The sequence below is a fragment of the Sapajus apella genome, unplaced genomic scaffold (genome assembly GCF_009761245.1).
Source record: "Sapajus apella isolate SASKATOON/1434 unplaced genomic scaffold, GSC_monkey_1.0 scaffold92, whole genome shotgun sequence".
Taxonomy (NCBI): Eukaryota; Metazoa; Chordata; class Mammalia; order Primates; family Cebidae; genus Sapajus; species Sapajus apella.
Window position 1 is genome coordinate 6,198,216 of NW_022437032.1, and position 14,041 is coordinate 6,212,256.

The 14,041-nt window shown below is 42.8% G+C and overlaps 1 protein-coding gene and 1 pseudogene across 5 annotated transcripts in view; one reads left to right on the forward strand and one right to left on the reverse strand.

Annotated features, from left to right (window-relative positions):
• B4GALT5 (beta-1,4-galactosyltransferase 5) overlaps positions 1-14,041 on the forward strand; it is an 88,708-nt gene that overhangs the window by 67,678 nt on the left and 6,989 nt on the right. For all 5 annotated transcript variants that reach the window (XR_004262080.1, XM_032256025.1, XM_032256027.1 and 2 more), the window contains exons 3-6: positions 6,335-6,448; positions 9,701-9,825; positions 10,775-10,891; positions 13,034-13,221. Coding sequence is in view for 4 of the 5 variants with exons in the window: in XM_032256025.1 (XP_032111916.1) it covers positions 6,335-6,448; positions 9,701-9,825; positions 10,775-10,891; positions 13,034-13,221 (544 nt within the window). In the remaining variant the exon portion in view is untranslated. The remainder of the gene's footprint in view (positions 1-6,334; positions 6,449-9,700; positions 9,826-10,774; positions 10,892-13,033; positions 13,222-14,041) is intronic.
• LOC116535194 lies at positions 4,735-5,240 on the reverse strand (annotated as a pseudogene).

Below are 14,041 nucleotides of genomic sequence, written 5' to 3' on the forward strand. Positions count from 1 at the left end.
TCTCTCTCTCTCTCTCTCTCTCTCTTTCTCTCTTTCTCTCTCTCTCTTTTTCTGTGGAGACAGAGTCTTGCTCTGTCGCCCAGGCTGGAACGCAGTGGCATGATCTTGGCTTGCTGCAACCTCTGCCTCCCAGGTTCAAGCGATTCCCCTACCTCAGTCTCCTGAGTAGCTAGGATTACAGGCACTCACCACCACGCCCAGCTAATTTTTGTATTTTTAGGAGAGATGGGGTTTCACCATGTTGGTCTAGCTGATCTTGAACTCCTGACTTCAGATGTCCACCCACCTTGGCCCTCCCAAAGTGCTGGGATTATAGGTGTGAGCTGGCCTGTTTTCCCATTTTCTTATTTGAGGCAAAGTCTCACTCTGTTGCCCAGGCTGGAGCAGTGGCGTGATCTCGGCTCACTTCAACCCCCACCTCCTGGGTTCAAGCGATTCTCCTGCCTCAGCCTCCCGAGTAGCTGGGACTACAGGTGAGTGCCACCACGCCTGGCTAATTTTTGTACTTTTAGTAGAAGTGGGATTTCACAGTGTTGGGCAGGCTGGTCTTGGACTCCTGACCTCAGTGATCCACTCACTTCAGCCTCCCAAAATGCGGAGATTAGGTGTGAACCACTATGCCCGGCTTGTTTTCCCATTTTCTAAATGTAAAAGCAGCTGTCTTCTTTGCCCTTCAAGAACATGTCTGGGTTTGAAATGAATTAGATTTAAATTAAAAAGTAAAACAATGGCCATAGAAATTCAACAGGCTTGTTTTTCTCTCAGCATTTTCCTAATTCAGTAGTTACATACTTTAGAAGAGTAAGAAGTTACGTTTGGAACTCTGAGGGGGATGCGGTATAACCCCACCATTACTGGACACCTAGCAGTGGAGAAAAACAGGGACTCCTCACCATAATTGCACATAGTTTTACCAGGTCATGAGCAATTAATTTTCTCTCTTTTATTTTAAAAAGGCTTCTGTTGCTACTGAAAAGTAGACTGATTTGTTTATTTATTTATTTGAGACAGAATTTTGTTCCTGTTGCCCAGGCTGGAGTGCAGTGGTGCAATCTTGGCTCATTGCAACCTCCGCCTCCTGGGTTCAAGCGGTTCTCCTGTCCTAGCCTCCTGAGTAGCTGGGATTACAGGCACCCGCCACAACACCTGGCTTCTTCGTGTTTTTTTGGTAGAGACAGGGTTTCACCATATTGGCCAGGCTGGTCTTGAACTCCTAACCTCAAGTGATCTGCCTGTCTTGGCTTCCCAAGTAGAATTCATTTAAATTTTTATTTAGTTGTATGTATTTATTTATTTATTGAGATGTAGTTTTGCTGTTGTTGCCCAGGCTGGAGTGCAATGGCACAATCTTGGCTCACTGCAACCTCCGCCTCCCTAGTTTAAGTGATTCTCCAAACTCCAAATAGTAGAATCATTAGAGTTAGAGATACTTTGTCTCTTGTCTCATGTTTTTTAAATTCTAGTTTCCTGGTTAGGTTCTAGCTCTAGGGCTTGGGTCAGTCATTGACCAGAATGCTGATTATCTTCGTTTTTGTTGATTTATTTATGAAAAGACTTAGTGTGATACCTTTGGGAATTTCATTGCCTTCTATTGAATATATTGACTGTGCCACTGTTTCCAGCCATACGTCCCCTGCCACACATGGGCGTATCACAAGCACAGGCACATTTTCTAGTACTTGTGAGGTCTTTTCATTTTTTTCTTAAGGAGAATAATTTCATGGATTAGATTCATCCAGAGTACTAATTAGGATGAGGGATTCTTCACATAGATTTTTGAAGTAGTTACTACCTTCAGAAGAAGGTTCAACCCAGGCCAGGTTTGCATGTATGAGCTGAGCTCAAAGAATTTCCGTTTAAAATATTACCTTTAAGGTTCTGTCTTGGTTCATGGGTTTTTGTTTTTTGTTTTTTGTTGTTGTTGTTGTTTGGTTTGCTTTTTTAAGATAGGATCTTACTCTGTCACCCAGGCTAGAGTGCAGTGGTGTGATCATGGCCCACTGCAGCCTCGACCTCCCAGGCTCAGGTGATCTTCCTGCCTCAGCCTCCCAAGTAGCTGGGACCACAGGCATGCACTACCACACCCGGCTAATTTTTTAAATTATTTGTAGAGACAGGTTCCCAACATGTTTCCCAGGCTGGTCTTGGCCTCCTGGTCTCAGGCGATCCTCCTGCCTCAGCCTCCCAAAGTGCTGGGATTATAGGCATGAGCTACCACACCCAGCCTGGTTTATGTCTATATAAATTAGCCTCTACTATTCTCTATAAATGTAGGCTTAGTGTTTTTCAGGAAAGCTACTACTAAAAAGGACAGAAAGCATTCTGTTCCTTCACTTGTTAAGACACTTAAAATTCTCAAGTTGTCTCTCATTGAATTTTGTTCCCAGAGTACTTGCAGAGTAGGCAGCTCAGAGTAGGCAGCCGTGTGCATATAAAAAGGATTCAATGTGTTAGCCATTTGATTCTTGGAAACCTGCTCCTAGTGCTTTTTAAAAAATATCTTAGTTGAAGATTCTAGAATCCTAGGGTACAAAGTGAATTTGAACAGGATGTTTTAGTTTTCATGGAATCAGCATGAATCCAAAAGGATTTAATATTCTGTGGGAAGAAAAAAAAAACAAACAGTACAGAATACTGGAAAGATCTCTAATCCAGAGTGTAGTTGGAGCTGTGTCATGCATTAGCCAGGGCTCCTGGTCCGAGTTCTGTGTATGTTGTTCCAGTCGTTCATCTGTAAAAACTAAAGCTGGAAAGCCCTCTTCCTGCCCTACAACTACAGTCCCCTAAGGAAAGACGTCTGCCTTCACACTCTTCATATCCACCAACAGGACTCTAAAGGGGCATACGTTTATGTTTTTCTAATGGCATAAACTCTTGAGGATGAGAACAGGAAAGGAGACCACAGCAAAAAAATCTTGCTAGGTAGAAAGCAGAAGAACCACTGATAAAGGACTTAACAAACCCAAGAAGACTGACTGCTCAAAGCAGCAACGGGAAAACCAGCATCCACCCCAGAATCCCCCAGAAGCTCAGGAACTAGCAATATTGGAAGTGGGAACAAAAGTGACAACTAATATAAAGAGAGTTTGAAAGCTATTAGAAAGCAGTCAGGTACCCACACCCATCTCCCCATCCTGGCAAGAGCTGGAGGCTTAATAACCCCAGAGACGGCAAAACAGAGCTCCTCAACCTGAGGATACCTGGCAGGACCACAGTGTCTCAAAAGATGGGGATTACATATGCCCCAGCTTCTTTCTCTTCCTTCTTGGTTTCCAGATGTTTATAGTCAGGACTCTACCATTCTCTCAGGAGATTTGAGTGGATTTATCTGGGGAATCTGATCAGACCACGAGGAAAGACCCAGCGATGTTGACACTGGAGAGTTCAATAAAAGAGGAGAAAAATGATTGCAAACATAAAACAAGAATATTGTAAGAAATATTCAGAAAACAAGAGCTCTTCAAAATTAAAAATATGATAGCAGAGATGATGATTAAAGGAAGGATTGAGTAAAGTTGAGGAAATACGGAACATAGAGCAGATAAATGGCAAGATGGAAAAGTAGATGGAAAATATGAGGTAGTTACATTACCAGGAGGTCTCATATCCAATTCCTGTTCTGTATTCTCCAGAAAGACAGCACAGAGTACAGAAGGGAGGAATCATCACTGAGACAATATCCCCCCCAACCGCCCCCAAATATTCCAGAACAGAAAGACACGAATTAGCAAACTAAAGGCCCACTGAATGGCCAGCACCGCAGGCGAAAGCAGACTCCCAGCAAGGCACACCAACGTGACATTTCCTGACCAAAGAGAAAGTCCTTCGCATTTCTAGCATGAAATTATTGGTTGTTTACAAAGATCAGAAATTGAATGGCTTCAGACTTAATAGCCACAGTGCAATCTAGAAGGCAGTGGGATAGCATCTTTACAGTTGTGCAGAATTGCTAGCTTCGAACTCTATAAACCCAAGAACTATGAATCAAGCGAAGAAGAGCAAAAACTATATCCAGATATGTAAGGTTTCAAAGTCATACTCATTCCCCCTTCTTTTTTTTTTAATTTCATAATTGAGATTTTATTGGTTGAGGATCAGTACAGACATTTCAATTTGTACACAATTCTTAACATATATAACAAAAATCTAAAAAGCCGTGTATCGTAATTCTTTTCTAAAGTTATTCCAGTGACTTTCCAGCTTAAAATTTGGAAGCAGATTTTCCTTAAGAGACTATCAAGTACCTGTATCTTCACATGTTGATAAGCTGTAACATACGTCCCAGCAATTCATAGCTGAATAGCATGTACACTACTTATTCAAATGTTTGCTCTTTCACGGCACAGTAACAAAGTTATTAGGAAAACAGGACTACCACACTAAAGATGTTACAGAGTGCACACAGTTCTGACAGAGCCAGGATCAGGGTGGTTTTCTTTAGGAAACAATTCTACTAAAAAGCAACATGGGAATGGAAGTAATTTAAAATATTCAAGACATTAAATGCAGGACTGACTCCATATTGCCATTTAATATGCTTTGTATTATAGGATATAAAAACGAACCCCCCATCTATGGAATGTTAAGCTGACACCCGAGACAAAGTCTCCCATAATTCAATATTCCACACTGTTTTCTGGTTGTACCAAAAAATAAACAACCAGCAAATGATTTCACCTCTTAAAAAAAAGCATTTACACTTAAAAAAATGAGATGAGGTGGGATTCCCTCCTGCTAAAAAGTGTTTCTAGAGCTACGAAAAACTTGCATTTACAAAATAGTTGATAAAAATATTCCTCTGGATTGTACAAGAAGGGAGACAGGGACCACTGAGAGACATGGTATATGGTATTAATCAGACTTGGCTTCTTTCTCTCCTGCTTCATCAGAGGCTAGACTCTCAGTTTTCTTTTCCCCATTTTCTGCAGGTAAATCTTTGGTTTCTTGGTTAGCCACTTCAGCCTGTTTTCCCTTTGCTCCCCTTTTCCCTTTTGTTTGCAGTTTTTTGTCTGAAGATTTATCCTTTGCTGCTGCCTTTTTCGGCTTCGCTTCCACTTTTGCAGGAGGTTTCGCTGACAACTGCGCGGATCTCCTCTTGGGCTCTTCCTTGGCAGCCCCTTCAGCGGAGCTGACCTTCCTTTTGGGCATCCTGGCGGCCGGGAGGCGCGTGCTGGGTGCCTGTGGGCCGCAGCGCACGGAAAGCCTTTGCAAAGCTGGGCTGCCTGGCTGCTGCCACTCCTCCTGCCGCCCGAACTGCCTCATTGCCCCTTCTTAGGATGCTACTTGGATGATGTGCTACCCAAGCAAGAAGAAGGGAAAAGTGAGAACTTAGGGACAGTGAGATTTAGTACTGTCTTGGATAGGTGATGGCAGTCTTCAGGGCTCTGGTGGCCGGGTGCAAGGGAGGTGGCTTCTGCACATTTGGCATGGAAGAAAGCCAGAAGCTGCCACACCTCCTCTGGGTGGATGAAGTTGAGAAAATACCTAATGCGTGTATTAGGAGGAAATGTCTTGGTGAAAGGTGTGGTGTTGAATTAGAATCATTGCATATAAAACTGAGCAAACAGAAACAGGATGCATAACTTTCCACATATCTCAGCTATGACTAGTACTTACAGCAGCATCGTAATACAAAGACTGAAGATTGTCCTAACCACAGCTATGATATGTGACTGTTGGGAGACTGGGGAATGGAAAGGGGTCATGTGGCAATGGTGGCAGGAGGAAGGAAATAACGTCTTCACCTCCCATAGTGGGAGGCCAGTAGATTAAGACTGAAAACAGAAGCATCATGACCAGTCGTACGGGCTGACAGAGGTGAATACTGCTATAAATGCTAAAATTCTTGGCCAAAAGAAGGTCACATGGTTCCTTTAGAAAATAAGAAATGAGGTCGGGCGTGGTGGCTCACGCCTATAATCCCCACACTTTGGGAGGCCAAGGCAGGTGGATCACTTGAGGTCAGGAGTCAAAACCAGCCTGTCCAACATGGCGAAACCCTGTCTTTAAAAAAAAAAAAAAAAAAGAGAAATAAGAAATGAGAGGAGGGAGATTGCTATTTTTAAAATGATGTTTAATTACAGTTGACTGTAAACTGAGTGCATGTAAACCTGTAAAATCAACAGGAATAGGAGCACAGGTTAAAATGTGTCATTTGGTTACCATTTTTATTGATGAGTTCACATTTTCGGCTGCATCAAAGCGGTAGCCCAGAGTCCTGTCTCTTTCCACCAAGATGACAGCTAAGAAGACGACTAGTTTGGTAGGCATCTAATAATTGCATGGTTGGTTACACATACCAGTCTGAGTTGCCTTTTTTCCTTTACCTCCCTAGATTATCCTCTTGACTTAAACCACAGTGAAACCTTCCTTCAAACTACAACATTTCTTCCTGAAGACTTCACCTACTTTGCAAACCATACCTGCCCTGAAAGGCTCCCTTCTATGAGTGAGTACAGCTCCAGCCCATCTTCCTCTGCTTTTAAAATGAATAAAGGGGAATGCACTCTTGATCTCTTTGTCTACCTATACAGAGAATATAAATACCTCCCTGCCATTGGAAACAGAGTCTGTGCAAGTCATTTGTGCTCCTGGCTCCTCAAAGCCTGCTGCAAGGTTGCCTGTGTTCTTGGGTTCCATTTTCTGCCTTTTCACTCTTTCTTTTGCACTTGCTTGTCCTTTGTAACTTGGGCTCTGTTTGAACTTCCTAGAGAAAGTATTAATACAGTCATTCATAGCTTCATAATCAGGGGACTTTCTGAGAAGTGCATCATTAGGTGATTTGATTGTTGTGGGAACCTCCTAGAGTATACTTCCACAAATCTAGGTGATGTAGCCTACTTCACTCCTAGGCTGTATGGTGTGGCCCGTTGCTCTAGGCTACAGATTTGTGCAGCATGGTACTATATGGCAGTTGTAGCTCAATGGTAAGTATTTGTGTATCTAAACATAGAAAAGGTACAGTAAAAAATAAGGTATAAAAGATAAAAAATGGTACAGCTGTGTAGGGCACTTACCGTGAATGGAGCTTACAGGAATGGATGTTGCTTTGGTGAGTCAGTGCGTGAGTGGATGCGAAGTGAATGTGAATGTGAAGGCCTGGGACATGACTTGGCACTACTGTAGACTTGAACACTTAGGCTACACTAAATTGATTCAGAAGATACTTTTCTTTCTTTAATGAAGATTAACCTTACAATTATACCTTTTGACTTTATAAACTTGTTAACTTTTAAGAAGTTTATAAAAAGTTTTAAAAAACTGCAGCCTCAAACTGCTGGGCTCAAGTAATCCTCCCGCCTCAGCCTCTTCAGTAGCGAGGACCACAAGTGCGTGTTGACATGCCTGGCCAATTTTTAAATTATTTTTTAAGAGACAGGGTGTTACTGTGTTGCCCAGGCTGGTCTTGAACTCCTGGCCTCAAACAATCCTTCCACCTAGGCCTAGACAACAGGCTGCAGTGTGCCATGATTATGCCACTACACTCCAGCCTGGGCAACAGAGCATGACTGTGTCTCAAAGGGTAAAATAATGATTTAAAAATATAAAATAAATATATAAACCAGTAACATAGTTTATTATCATTATTGAGTATGATGTACTCTAATAACTGTATGTGCATACCTTTTTTTGGGGGGGACACAGAATTTCGCTCTTGTTACCCAGGCTAGAGTTCAGTGGCGTGGTCTCAGCTCACTGCAACCTCTGTCACTTGGGTTCAAGTGATTCTACTGCTTCAGCCTCCGGAGTAGCTGGGATTACAGGCCCCCGCCACAATGCCTAGCTAATTTTTATATTTTTAGTAGAGTTGGGGTTTCATTATGTTGGCCAGGCTGGTCTCGAACACCTGGCCTCAAGTGATTCGCCTGCCTCAGCCTCCCAAAGTGCTGGGATTACAGGTGTGAGCCACCGCTGCCAGCCTTGTGTTATACTTTTATATGATTGGCAGTGCTGTAGATTTGTTTATACTAGCATCACCAGAAACACTTGAGTAACACAACAGTGTTATGGCAGCTATGTCATCACTAGGCAATAGGAATTTTTCAACTCCATTGTAATCTCATGCGACCACCATATATACCATCTATCACTGGTGAAAATGTCAGTGCACATGACTGTATAGGCAATCAGCTTTTGTCTTTTTAGTATAAATCTCCTGCTGACTATAGTGCTTGATCTTAGAGATGGAGGTCTCACTGTGTTGCCCAGGATGGTCTTGAACTTCAGGGCTCAAGCAATCCTCCTGCTCAGCCTCCTGAGTAGCTGGGACTACAGGCATGAGCCACCATGCCTTGCTTGGAAGTTATTTTCTTAACAAAGTGCTGGTTTAAAAAATTCTTAGATCTTTTGTTCTGTTTTTGAATCTCGTGTAAGCTAAAATAAGGACAGTAAACTCTTTTACCTTTCCTATGTTTTTAGGCTGCTTAGATAGTTCCCCATTTCTTTTTTTAAAACTTTTTTAAAGAAATGAGATCAAGAAAAGGAAAATCTTACAAAGTTGACTTTTATGCTCAAACATAGTGAAAATAGAGAAAGTGTTAGAAATAGTCTTGCATGGTATTTGAACATATTCTCATCCATATATGAATAATTAATTATGAGTGTATAAGTTGTGCTGGAAGTCTTACTGTTTAATTTGCATGTCTCACCACACATATGTAGGTTTTCCCTTTAAAACCTGCGTTTGTCTGCATCTAGATATAAGCTTAGTTTGGGAAGGCTAAGATTTGTGTATCAGAAATAGGCTTTGACAGACCTAAAATTAATGTTATCACAGTTCATTGTTTCAGTAGCATTTATAGATTGTTATTGTACCACTTCCTGACTTAAGTCAGCGATGACCAGCATTCTGAGTTTGGACATAATCAGTCAGGGTCCTGAGCCACTGGTGAATGGATTGAGAGAGGTAGTGTGTCTGTACTTGCTTCAGGAGCAAACTGACATGACTCTAAGCTCAGCTGCATTTCTCCTTCTCAGAAAAGCTCAGCTGCAGCCAGGTGCAGGGGCTCAGGCCTATAATCCCAGGAGTTTGGGAGGCCGAGTTGGGAGAATCGCTGGAGCCCAGGAGTTTGAGACCAACCCGGGCAACATAGTGAGACTCCGTCTCTATTTATTAAAACATATTAATAAACTGGAAAAAAAAAAGAGAAGGCCGAGTGCGGTGGCTTATGCCTGTAATCCCAGCACTTTGGATGGCCAAGGTGGGTGGATCCCTTGAGGTCAGGAGTTCGAGACCAGCCTGGCCAACAAGGTGAAACCCCATCTCTACTAAAAATACAAAAATTAATTGGGCGAGGTGGCGTGTGCCTGTAATCCCAGCTACTCAGGAGGCTGAGGCAGGAAAATTGCCTGCACCCAGAGGTGGAGGTTGCAGTGAGCTGAGGTCGCACCACTGTACTTCAGCCTGGGCGACAGAGTCAGACTCTGTTGAAAAAAGAAAAAAGCTCAGCTAAAAGTCTTCATTTCTTGCCCCTGACAGAAGCAGAACTCTAAAGCCTTAATTCCTTGATTTGCCTCTTTACCTTGATAATAGTGAGGAACTAAAATGCAGTGAGATGGAAAGTAGAGGAAAAGTCTTCCATCCCTGCTAAAAACACATTCTGCTGAAAAAGCATTGCATTTCTCCAGAGACTAAAACCTCAGGCAGAGGAAAACTTACCATTTTCTGACTTCTTAATCCCTTTTTCCTCTCTCTGTTCAGAGGGCCCAATAGACGTAAACATGAGTGAAATTGGAATGGATTACATCCATGAACTCTTCTCCAAAGACCCAACCATCAAGCTCGGAGGTCACTGGAAGCCTTCTGATTGCATGCCTCGGTGGAAGGTAGGGTGTGAAGTCAGACCCAAAATGCTGAGAAGCCCACCTGGGTGTTGCCTTTGGTCTGAATCACTGTGGAATTAGCTAACCATGACGTTTTGTCATTTTTATCCTACCTCCTACCCCTCATGCAAAGTCTTTGCGTTGTGTAGAAACATTTTGGAGGAATGGGTTCCCACAAGGACTCTTTTGTAGACACAGAAATTTACGTTACTCTGATGACCAAGCAGGACCCTTAGGTCTTCCTGCCAGGAGTATTAACAAGGGGATGAGGGCGTTGGTGGTCTCTACCCACCCATTTGCAGAAGTCATCTGCACAGAGTCAGTGCTTCGTGCCCGTTCTCCATTGGTTACTACCAGATTACTGGATTAAAAAGCAAAGTTATCTGGCTTGACACTGAGATTTCGTTTTTTTTCTGCCTGACCATAGAAGCTGTGACCCCGGCTTAAGTCCATTCTTTCAACAGATATCTATTAAAATGCTTATTCTCTGCCAGCCAGTTACATGCTGGTGATGCAGCAGTGATCAAGGCGTATCTGGAACAGATCAGTATCCAACCCATTGCGGGGATATAAAAACAATTTAATAACCAGCATTTGTACATTGCACGTTGTAAGGAAAAATACTTTTCCTTTTTCACGTTTTGTGAAGCTTGTTTTAAGTTTATAGATGTATTTTTGTCACAGGGTAGAATGTGTTTTTTCCTATGAGTTATGGCCTAGAATGAATTGCAGGCCTACTATGTACTATAAAATATGGTATATGTAAGAATAACATTCATCTAGGTCTAAGGGCTGACTTGCCAACATAGGTCTTTGTTTAGAGGAAGCTGAGGACAAGATAGCCAGCCTCCAAGAACTCCTATGGGTTGGTCACCAATTCTGCAGGGTGGTCCTGTTAAGGAGTGAAAGTTGAGAGTCCTAACTGTGCTGCTTTTGCTGTGATGCACTCCAGGTGGCGATCCTTATCCCCTTTCGGAACCGCCACGAGCACCTCCCAGTCCTGTTCAGACACCTGATTCCCATGCTTCAGCGCCAGCGCCTGCAGTTTGCATTTTATGTGGTTGAACAAGTGAGTGGTCCTTTCTTTTCCTTTCCTCTTTCTCTTCTGAGACAGCAGTTTAGGATGCTGCAGCTTTTCCACTGTTGGTGTGAAGAGCCAGCAAAACTGAAATCTTAGGATTAAGTTGCCTGAGGTGGGAAGGGGAGCAGAGGACAATTCTGTGCTCCTGGTTTGAGATGTTTATTGCCCAGTACTGGGCACACTTGAATCCAGGAGAGAGTTTTGTTTGCACATGAACAAAGGCCTCTTGTATGGTGGTTTTGCTGGTGCCTGCAGGCCCCACACCCAGGAAGTTCCCCTTAAGATGAAGAGCTGCAGCAAGATCCAGCACAGAGGATGTGGCCTTGGAGGCAAGAGACTGTAGTGCCTGTCCTCGGTCTGCTGTTAATTAATTAACCAAGTGGCCAGGGACATTTGCAGACTTCTCTGAGCCTCAGGGTTTGGTTTTGTTTTAATCTTAAAAATATTGGTAGTGGGCTGAGTACGGTGGCTCACGCCTATAATCCCAGCACTTTGGGAGGCCACAGCAGGCTGAACACAAGATCAAGAGATCAAGACCATCCTGGCCGACAAGGTGAAACCCTGTTTCTACTAAAAATGCAAAGATTAGTTGGGTATGGTGGTGCACACCTGTACTCCCAGCTACTCGGGAGGCTGAGGCAGGAGAATCGCTTGAACCTGGGAGGCAGAGGTTGTAGTGAGCCGAGATTGCACCTTTGCACTCCAGCCTGGCAACAGAGTGAGACTCCGTCTCAAAAAAATAAATAAATAAAAATTAAAAAAAAAAATATATACATATATATATATATATATATGTACTGAAGCAGTTATAGAGGTCATAAACTGAAGAAGATGCAGGTGGAAAATTTAGTCTGTAAATCTTTTTTTTATCTGGTCCTGCATATTTTTTATTTGGCTTTAGATAGAACACAACTGTCCTACTCTGGTTTTCTCTTGGGTGGCCTAGTTTACATGCTTACATTACTGACTTGGCTTCTGTAGGCATTGTGAAGTATGTGATCCTTGAACTAGCAGCACTGTATCCATAGATAAACGAAAGATTGACAGATTTTCCTGAATACACTGATTGTCAACCTGAGGGCCTGTTGCATGCTCACCTCTCCCTGTGGGCACACTTTTGAGTCTTTTGCTCTAAGTGGTCAGCCTGGAGCTTGCCTTATACTGGAATGAGGATAAAGGGCTGAGCACCACTGCTCAGCAAGGCTGGGCATCTGGGAAATGTTAACCGTCTATCTGCCTGTCCTAAGTTGGGTATTTTGATACTGGCAAGGGTGAGTCAATGTAGCATTTACACTAGTTAGGCTGTTAACTGATTTGAACTAGTCTCTTCATGAGCCTGAATTATTTGTCCCTATAGGCTTGAGTCCCTGGCATGCTCAGTGACTGTTGTCTTAGATTTTAAAAATAAAACAAGACAAAACCAAAAACAACTCTTTGTAGTAGATTTGGTTTATGAACAGCTACAGATTGGTTGATATGCTGAAGAGAATGATTGGCAAGCAGTAAAAAGCAGAAATGGTAATATTCTGTCTTACCTTTGTGGAGTGGGGTACTCTTCTAAAGGCTGTTAGGAGATTGAATTTCTATCTTCAGTAGCCTTGAGAGAGAGAAGCTTGGGTTTGCTACCATTTATATTTTTAAGGAAAATGGGGTCCAGGGTCCAGTGACTTTTTCTTTTTCTTTTTTTTTTTTCTCTCTGTTGCCCAGGCTGGAGTGCAGTGGCGTGATCTTGGCTCACTGCAGCCTCGGCCTCCTGGGTTTAAGCAATTCTTCTGCCTCAGCCTCGCCGATAGCTGGGATTACAGGCATCTGCCACCACGCCCAGCTAATGTTTTTGTATTTTCAGTAGAGATGGGGTTTCACCATGTTAGCCAGACTAGCCTCAAACTGCTGATCCACCCGCCTCAGCCTCCCAAAGTGTTGGGATTATAGGTGTGAGCTCCCGCACCACCAGAGGTCCAGTGACTTGTGGGCTATACTGTGAGTGAGCTGATGTGTGGTGCTGGACCTGGTTATACTAGCCCAGTGATCTTTTCCAGTTGGTTCTAATCAACTCTTCTTTAGGCACAGCAAAGGCAGTAAAGATTTTGCTTCAAGATTATTTTAAAAATAAAGCTCTGTTTCTTTTAGGTTGGTACCCAGCCCTTTAATCGAGCCATGCTTTTCAACGTTGGCTTTCAAGAAGCAATGAAGGACTTGGATTGGGACTGTTTAATTTTTCATGATGTGGATCACATACCAGAAAGTGATCGCAACTATTATGGATGTGGACAGATGCCAAGGCATTTTGCAACCAAATTGGATAAGTATATGTATCTGTAAGTATCTTTTCCTCTTAATTAAAGAGGTTAAATCTGAAAGGATGATGAGCGATGTGAAGAAAAGGGAATCTAATTAGCTACAGCCTAGATGTCCATTAAGCTACAGCCTAGATGGTTGGATATACAAAGTATATATATCCATATAATTGGAACACTATTTGGCAATAGAAAGGAATGAAGTACTGATCTGTGCCAAAACATGGATGAACTTGGAAAACATTAAGAAGCTAGACACAAAAGGTCATGTATCACATGATTCCAGTTATCTGAAATGTCCAGAATAAGCAAATCTATAGAGACAGAAAGTCACTAAATGGTTATAAAGGGCTAAAGAACATAGGGGGATTAGGGAGTGATTGCTAATGGGTGCAAGGCTTTGCAGGGGGCAGTGATGAAACACGTTAAAATAGATTGTGGTCCTGGTTGCACAATTCAGTGAATAAACCAAAACCATTGAATGATATACTCTAAACGGGTGAATTGTGTATGGGTGTGTCAACACTAGCTCACTCAAGCTATTAAAAATCAGTTTGCAAAAATTCATTTTGCTACTTTAATTGATACATGTCAGCATGAGGAAGCAAGTTCATATAATAGTTCAGGTTGGCTGGGCGTGGTGGCTCAAGCCTGTAATCCCAGCACTTTGGGAGGCCGAGGCGGGTGGATCACGAGGTCAAGAGATCGAGACCATCCTGGTCAACATGGTGAAACCCCGTCTCTACTAAAAATACAAAAAATTAGCTGGGCATGGTGGTGTGTGCCTGTAATCCCAGCTACTCAGGAGGCTGAGGCAGGAGAATTGCCTGAACCCAGGAGG